The 7,981-nt window shown below is 49.7% G+C and overlaps 1 protein-coding gene across 1 annotated transcript in view; it reads left to right on the top strand.

Annotated features, from left to right (window-relative positions):
* TMEM37 (transmembrane protein 37) overlaps positions 1 to 1,484 on the top strand; it is a 6,111-nt gene extending 4,627 nt beyond the window's left edge. The window contains exon 2 of the mRNA XM_010575217.1: positions 702 to 1,484. Within this exon, the coding sequence (XP_010573519.1) occupies positions 702 to 1,274 (573 nt within the window). The 3' untranslated portion in view covers positions 1,275 to 1,484. The remainder of the gene's footprint in view (positions 1 to 701) is intronic.
* The last annotated feature ends 6,497 nt before the right edge of the window (positions 1,485 to 7,981 follow it).

The following is a 7,981-nucleotide window of genomic DNA, read 5'->3' as shown; positions in this document are numbered from 1 at the left end:
CAGGGCTGGAGAGGGCTGCGGGAGGGGGTTGGCTTGGCTTTTAATTAAATCTTGAGCCCTCTGGGGAGAGTTTCGGTGAGGAGGGGGCGTGCGTCGCCCACGCGGGTCCGCGGGGGCCGCAGCCGGAGACCACCCCCCCCCGCCCCGCGGGGCCGGGGGAGCCGAGCCGAGCCGCTTTCGGGGTGAGGAGCCGGGTCCGGACCGCTGCTGCCGCCGGCAAGAGGAGGAGAGCCCGGCTGGCTGCAGGGCGGGAGGGCTGTGGGAAAAGGAGGGCAGTGCTGGTCAAATTGGGTGCCCCCCGCCCCGCTTTTGCCGCCTCCCCCGTCCCAGCCGTCGGCCTCCGTCCTCCCAGGGACCGGTGGCTTCGCTCCAGCCCTGCCAGAGCAGGAGGCTGCCCCACGGGGGGCCGCGGGGCAGGGGTCTTGCTCAGCCCAGAGCCTTTGCGATCCCGAACCCGGGCCTCGACGTGGGAGCATTGTTTGTGCAGCCGGGGAACCGGGAGAGCTTCGCCCACCCTTCCTCTCTCCTGGGTACAGCCCGTAACTGCGTCGCCTTCTCCTGCGAGAAGGGGTTGGATGTGCACAAGCAAATATTTTCAAATGCTGAAGTCCCACAGCTTTGTCCCTCTGGTTTCATTTCGCCCTTAAGTAGCGCTGTTAACTCAGGTTTTTTTTTTTTCTTCCTCCCCACTACCCTTTAAGGCGCAGAGGCTGCTGGCGCACCGGAGACCGCAGAAATCCTTCTTTGAGACGCTCATCAGGGGCCTGATCATCTTGTGCGTGGCGATAGCGGTGGTCTTGTCATCTATCTCCGTCTGCGATGGCCGCTGGCTCTTTGCGAGGGGGCAGCTCTTCGGACTGTGGCACTTCTGCACCCTCAGCAACGGCAGCGTCCTGAAATGCGTCACCGACCTCAGCCTGGCCAGGGTGGAGGGGCTGAGCGTGGGGGTGATTCCCATAAGAAGCATGGTGTCCTTCGCCGTCGTGGTCGCCATATTCGGCCTGGAGCTGCTGATGGTGTCCCAGGTCTGCGAGGATGCCAACGCGAGGCGGAAGTGGTCGATGGGCTCCGTTCTCATCCTCTGCTCGTTTTTGCTGTCGGCCACCGGGGTTCTGAGCTTCTCCATCCTCGTGAAGGATCACCTCACCTTCACGGGCTTCACGCTGACGTACTGGTGCGAGTTCATCGCCGCCTTTCTCTTCTTCCTTAACGGGATCAGCGGACTTCACATCAACAGCCTCACGCACCCGAGGAACAGGGTAGGCAAAATCTAGGTGCGAAGGGTGTACCTCCACCTTTGTGTAATCAGCTTTGACAATTAGACTGGAAAAAAGGGAGTCTAACAAAGTTTGAGAAGGACGCCATGTCTTAAATTGTGTGCCAGGAGGGGAAGGATGAGTCAGTCTTGATTCCTGTAGAAGACGTACCCACCCACTGGTCAGCGTGGAGGGCTGCGCAACACGAGCAAAGCAGAGACTGGGACTGGTTGCGGCCGCAATGCGGTTTTCTGGAGGAGTGGATTAAACAAGAGGGTGTGCTGTTAAACGCTCAGAGGGGTGGCAGACTGCGATCCACCCATGTGGGCTGTTTTGAGGCTTGCACAAAACCTGTACTGCTACGGATCTGGTGATGCTACGCTTTCCCCCGTACTCTGGAGCCCGTGAAGTGTGGCACAACTTCGGCGTGTCTCATGGCTTTGCTCTGACTCGGGGACAAATGCTTTGTTCCTGGCCATGCTCACTGGTGTGGAGTACTGAAAATCTTCACTGGATCTCACTCCTCCATTTCTCTTTCAAAAGAGAAGGCACACAGATCTTGATGTGGTCACCCGTTTTGTTTCCTGCTGGCATGTTCCCTGTATCTGTCCTTTGTGAGTTTTTCTGGGACGCTTCTGACAGAGGTGCAGGGAGATAGATGTAGCTTTCCTGGGGCCAAGGGCAGGTGTTGGGTGATGCAGGTGTACAGGGAAGGGTTGTGATGGCTTCCTCGGGCGGCAGCACGTGTTCCTGTCCTCGTGGCCTCTCCCCACTGTCACCGCTCCTTTGCCACCCCTGTAGGACACGTGCCAATCGGTCACCCAAACTGGCTCCCTCACAGCCCTTGCAGAGTTCACTGTAATGGGGTATTGCTCTTCCCAGTTTCTTTTTAGTCCCTTTGGGGCAAGAGGGACAAGCTCTGCTGGGGCTTTAGGTGGCCATTGTGGTTGGGCAGACCATTCTGAGACCACCACACCTTCTGGGATGTGTTTTGGTTGTCAGGCTTTCCTGCTGGGGCAATGGGAAAAGTCTCATCCTGTAGCTGAGTCTCCTGTAGCATTTCTTCTGGGAGGAGAAAGGTCTAGATCCTCCTGACCAGACCAAGTCCTTTTCTTCCCCTGATCAGCAGTGGGCCTGGGAGGAGAAGCAGCCCATGATTGCCTAAGGAGGGGCTGATGGGGGCAGCTCTAATCTGTCACAGCTGGTGGAAATACAAAGACTTGGCCAAAATCTGTCCCAACATACAGCCCACAGATAAAAACGTCAGGGTTTCTGGTTTAATGTTTGTTTTGTATCCGCTGGTAAAGCTGCCTGTATTTTTGTTTTAGGACAAATGTTTCTACATGTTTCATCTCTAACTTGTCTGATAACTGTTGAGCAAGGTTTTCATTTCCTGTGCAGCAAGTTTGACACAATTTTCCACCTGAAACAAAAGCATCATAGCACAAAGGCTGAGAAGGCTGTGTAGGCGAGCCATGAGTAAACAGCTTTGACTTTGAAAACTAAGAATCTTAAGTCCTGCCTGAGTATACATCCACACTTGCTGAATGTACTCCTGAGGACTCGCTTGCTTTCATGAGGAAAGTCTCCATTCCTTCTTGGATTTCCATAAGTTTTTAAGACAACACTCCTAAGCCTGTTTTGCAATGCAGTTTCAGACCAGGCTTGCTCTGGACAGTGCCGGTTGTACTTTTTGCACGTGAACCTACCCGTCTTTCTGGTGAGATAATGCACAGAGCTGTGCTACCCAGCCAGGTCCTGAAGCTCTTGTGATGTTTGGGGCTCTGTCAGGGTTTCTTGACCTGTTCTCAAGGACAAGAACTTATGCCCTTAACCTGCCTCTGGAAAACTGCACTGTGATTGTGTGTCTCTTTGTGAAGGTGCTTTTGATTTGCTGAATTGCACTGTTGCAGGCATGCTAGTGGGCTGAACATGCAGATGCTTGTGTGAACAGTGCTGTTGACTTTAGCAGAGCCACTTACCCCAGAGAGAGTCTGCAAGGTCCAGTCGTGAACTGTTGCATTTTGGTGTTACAGGTGGTAAGAGTGCCTTAACTAATGAATAAATCAGTTGTGGTGCCTAGGGGTGCCCATGCCAGGCAGGACAGTTCTCCTACACGAGGTTAAGGGTGTCCATGGCTTGTCTAGAAGCATGGGTGTAATTTCAGAGTGCCTTCTTGGTGACATTCAAAACTGGAAATCAATTCTGCACGTACTCCCTTTCATGGTAGCGGGAAGCCGTGCCCCCAGCCCCTTCCCTGGGGGAAGGCAGCCAAAGCCAGACTGAGTCTCAGGCTGGTGCCTCCCACTTGGGTTAGAGGAAGGCAGTGGACAATTGGCCATTGAGTTCACCCAAGACTTGGTGGAATTGTGAATGATTCTTAGGATGCCCTCTGCTAGCTGAAGAAGAGGCCTTTTGTTGGGGGTAGGGAATCTTCTAGGGAAAATACATTAACTTTTTTTTCCAACTGGCTTTGTATAGTACTGTTTGACTTACGCTGGGAGGAGATGTGTTTTGATGGCTAAATATTTCAAAACAGCGTTGATTGTCTTGGCGACATCCTTATAAATGGCAACCTGTGCAGCAACAGGTAACTGTTCATCTTCTGAAGCCTGTGGAAGTGTCAAGCAACATTCCTGAAGTTTGTTAAATAAATTTTTCTGAAATAAGATAACTGTAATTCTCTCTTTTTATATTTATATATTGGGGTGCAGATCTAAGGGGACGAGTGGAGTTTACATAATCGCCCAGGTGCCATTCCGTGTGTTTACGCAGGTATACCAACGAAGAAACCACTGCTTGGTGCTTTGCCGAGCTCTGACCAAGGGAGCCGAGGCTGCTGCACGTTCCCCTCTCCTTACCACTCCAACCTGTCCATGCCAACCCAAGCAGCCAGCCCTGTTTTCTTGTCTTGCAAAACAAGAGGGACAGTCAGCTGTGCTGCTTTGTGGGAATTAGAGATAACCTTGTAGGCTCTCAATGATTTCCTGCTGTTGCATGTGCTCTGTTTACCAGCTAAAGAGCTCTTTCCTGTGTCCTTCACCTCCCTTTTCCCACACCGCACCCTGTGTCTGAAGCATCCTTGCTTTTTTCCCCAGCTCTGCTTATTTGGCCTGCAGAAGTGGTATCTGAGCATGAATGTATTTATACAGGTTTTTCTGAGCTCACTGTACTAACAGTTTTAGTTAAATGTCAGGAAAACAGATCTCCAGCTTCACCACTGAATTAGTTTATGTAATCTCACCTAAGTTAATTAGCACCTGGTGTTCGTTCTGATGAGAGAGGTCATTGGCCTGTCTCAGATGGTTTAGTATCTCTTAAAAGCAGGGTAATGAACATCACCTCGTGTTAATGAGCTGTTTAGCCTTGTTCAGTTGCTAACTTTAATTGGAAACTTGTGCACAAAACATTGCTCGTGGATAAGAATAAGGAAATAACAGTACTGGACATGCTAGCTAGGGAGATATCCTGGACTGTTGCTGGTATTTTGATTAAGTCTACAGTACCTTCATCAGCTGTACTTGGAGGGATGCCTGGTCTGGGGGTTGAGCTTTGCTTGCTTTTGTGAGTCAGGGGAAGAGGATTACAGGAGGATGGCAGTCGTCACCTGCCTTCTCTTTCCCACTGCTGGGGCCTATGGTAAGCAGGTAATGGCCCATCTTCTAAACCTTCCAGGTCAGCTTGCACATGTAAGAAGGGCCTCGTTTCTGGGTGAAATAAAGGTCTGCCCCGGGGGGGGGTGTCCTGGAAGGGGTGCTGGCTGGATTCCTGGGGCCTCTCACCTTCTGGTAGATCCAACCCCTCTGAACTGGCACCACCCTCTTCTGAAACAATTCATTTCAGCTCCCCTGATGCCCAGTGAGGCGTTACAGAATGTGATTATTCACCGCACAACAACACTGCTTTTTGCTTCTGAGGTTTTGCTGGGAACTTCCTTGTTGCTGTGTTGGGAGAGAAAAATCCATTAATCACTTCCTCTTAAATTCAGCCTTAGGTCTTCGACAGCTGATGCTCAGGCAGCTGGAGCTGCTGCCTGCACTGCTGGCTTGCAGAGCTGCAACTGGCTTCTCAGGGTACCTGGAGTGAATAGCCAGCGGCTGTCACCAGTGTCCCAGAACAATGATAACTACTTGTCTGAAAGATGGTACTGAAGTCCTGTTTACTGATAACAAACACCTGCTTTACATTGGATAGGGAGGAGCGAAAGGGAAGTCGGTGAACTCTGAATATGGAGTTTGTGTTCAGTCTGTGTCAGCTGTTTCAGGCCACTGATGCTGGAGTCTGCATGCCTTGCACCCGTTCATCTCCCGCTTTTTGCATTGCTCGCTGAGATTTACTTCCCTGTTCCTCTTCATCTGCTTATAAACATGTCAGCATTCCTGGAGCCAAGTAGCTCTTTTCTCTAATATTCCGCAGTATAGTTAATCAAGAGAGATCCCCAGCAGGGAAGGGTGCTTTTGCATCACCTTTGCAGAAGATGGGCAAGATGAGAACCCATCCCACTATGGTGGTGTTTGGCAGCAGCTTTCTACATCTAGGTCACAGCATTGTAGTAACACCTGGGGCCACCTGCTTCTGGCACCTACCCGAGTAGACACGCTCTTCCCAAAGAACCAAGGACTGCAAATTCCAGCTGACATCTGAGGGTTTTTATGGAGCCTCAGCTCTTCATACAAACCAGGACAGTGCTCGATGCCTGAAGCAAACATGTAATACAGAATCTGGGAATACTTCAATTTTTGGTTATTTCTGGCAAGTCAAATAAAACCAAAATGGCCATGTAAAAGAGTAACTTATGCTAGAACTGGTTTTTTTAAATGCAAAAACCAGCAGCGTTTTATTTTGGGGCATGTGGTTCGTCCCTGTTTCACCAAGACTCCTGTACAAATAGGTATCATGCTCAGCCTGGGCTCCACCTGACCTTGTGCCATCAGTGTTGGCCCTAACTACACACTTGCAGGGCTGAGCTCTTACACTGGCTTGTGGGAGAGCCAATAATTGCATCAGATCTAATTAATTACATGTTATTGTATCTCTGAGTCTATATTTTTTTCATTTATGGCAGAGGAAGGCACTTGCATTTAAAACAAACAGCTGCTTTGGTCTGACTGATAATTGTTTAATTCTCAGACAGGGAACATAACAAGTTGTTTCACTCTTCTTGGTCTTATTTGTAGGCCAGAGAGAAAATGAGGCTAATGGTTGTATCTTTTCAGAAGTATCTGACTTGCTAAATGCACTGGGACAGAGTGAACCCCCAGGAAGGTTGGAGGCTCTGCTTGGCTTGGGTAAGTCAGCGAGAAGCGAGATCTTTCAGCCAAACGCGCACGGAAGAGCTTTCACTTCTCCCTTGGTCACAGGACTGATCCCGCTTCTTTGGCTGAGTTTTAATGGACAAAGTCGACTGTTTTAAAGAGGTTCAACTCTCCCGCTGCTGGGTGACCTGCATCAGCAGGCAAAGCCAACGGGGCAGGGGAGGCTGAAGGGAAGGTGAAGCCCTCCGTCCTGCCAAGGTGCCGTCAGTGGTGCTGCTGCCTGCAGTGCCTGCTTCACCGGGGAGGATACAGGCTGTGCGGTCTAACTGTCAGCACCGGCAGAGAAATAAAAGACATTTTTCCTGCATCTCGGGGTTTGAAACAGTGCTAATAGCACTCAAAAACCTGCTTCTGCACAGGTAATTTAACTTTGAAAGCACCCTTTGAATTTCTCTGCATGTTTGCCTTCTGGTAAAATGGCAGAAGTCTACCACGACAGTTTGGTGCAAATAAAAAGCTCGTTAGAGCAGTTTTGGCAGAGGGGCTGGGGAATGCCTCTCCGTCAGTATTTGACATACCATGCATGTTTTGCCAATGTCTTGTAGGTGATAGGGAGGAGGGAGAAGTGCTTTCTCTTCAGTTATCTTTGCCCTTGAAGAAAACCAGGCAAGAATTGCCCCAAGGGGGGAAATGCAGATACAAAATCAAGTGGGAGGTTTGATTGCATTTGTCGGATGAATTATTTTATCCTTTTCCCACTCAAACTAGGGAAATTTGCTTAACAATTTTATCCTTAAGAACATAAAGCTGTAATAGAAGCTCATATACCTCATGACAGGGTATTACAGTGTGCAGTCTTGCAGATTTCAGCTCGCTGAGTGATCATAGGCTGTAAAGAGATTTTTGCCAGCCACTGTGGTTGTTTTTCACAAGATACCTTGTACTGTCAAGTACAACTGAGTTTTAAATGTCTCAAGGGCTTTCATAGGCTTTTCATTCCCTTCAAAGACTAGCTGAACAAGTCTCAGAGGTACAGACACAATAGGAAAGACCCATCTCACTAAAGTTTTCTTGGCCACCCTTGGAATATGCTATAATAGCTTTTTTACCATTTCAAAAGCAGACGAAGATCCAAATTGGAACCACTGTTATTTCCAAGGTCTCCACTGTTAGAAGAGGCAAAGGAAGAAAGCTGTCTGAACCTGTCACTGGGGCGTACCTGAGCAGCAGATAGGCAGTCAGAGAGGAAACAGGGGCTCAGCTGTGCTTTATGTTCTCGGTGTCCATCATCCACCACCACAACAGAAAGACTTAGAATCTTGGTAAATTTTAGGGATGAATTAATTTTGCATTTCAAACCCATGGGCTGTGTTGAAGGAGGGATCGTAACCTCCGTTGTACAAAATTGAACGTCCTCCCAGCTTCAACAGCAGAAGAAATAGAGAACATCTAAAGCTCACCAGCCTGGCT

This window comes from Haliaeetus leucocephalus, unplaced genomic scaffold, assembly GCF_000737465.1.
Source record: "Haliaeetus leucocephalus isolate CR32 unplaced genomic scaffold, Haliaeetus_leucocephalus-4.0 Scaffold451, whole genome shotgun sequence".
NCBI lineage: Eukaryota > Metazoa > Chordata > Aves > Accipitriformes > Accipitridae > Haliaeetus > Haliaeetus leucocephalus.
Note: the sequence above shows the minus strand (reverse complement) of the source record. Positions and strands in the feature narration are given on the sequence as shown.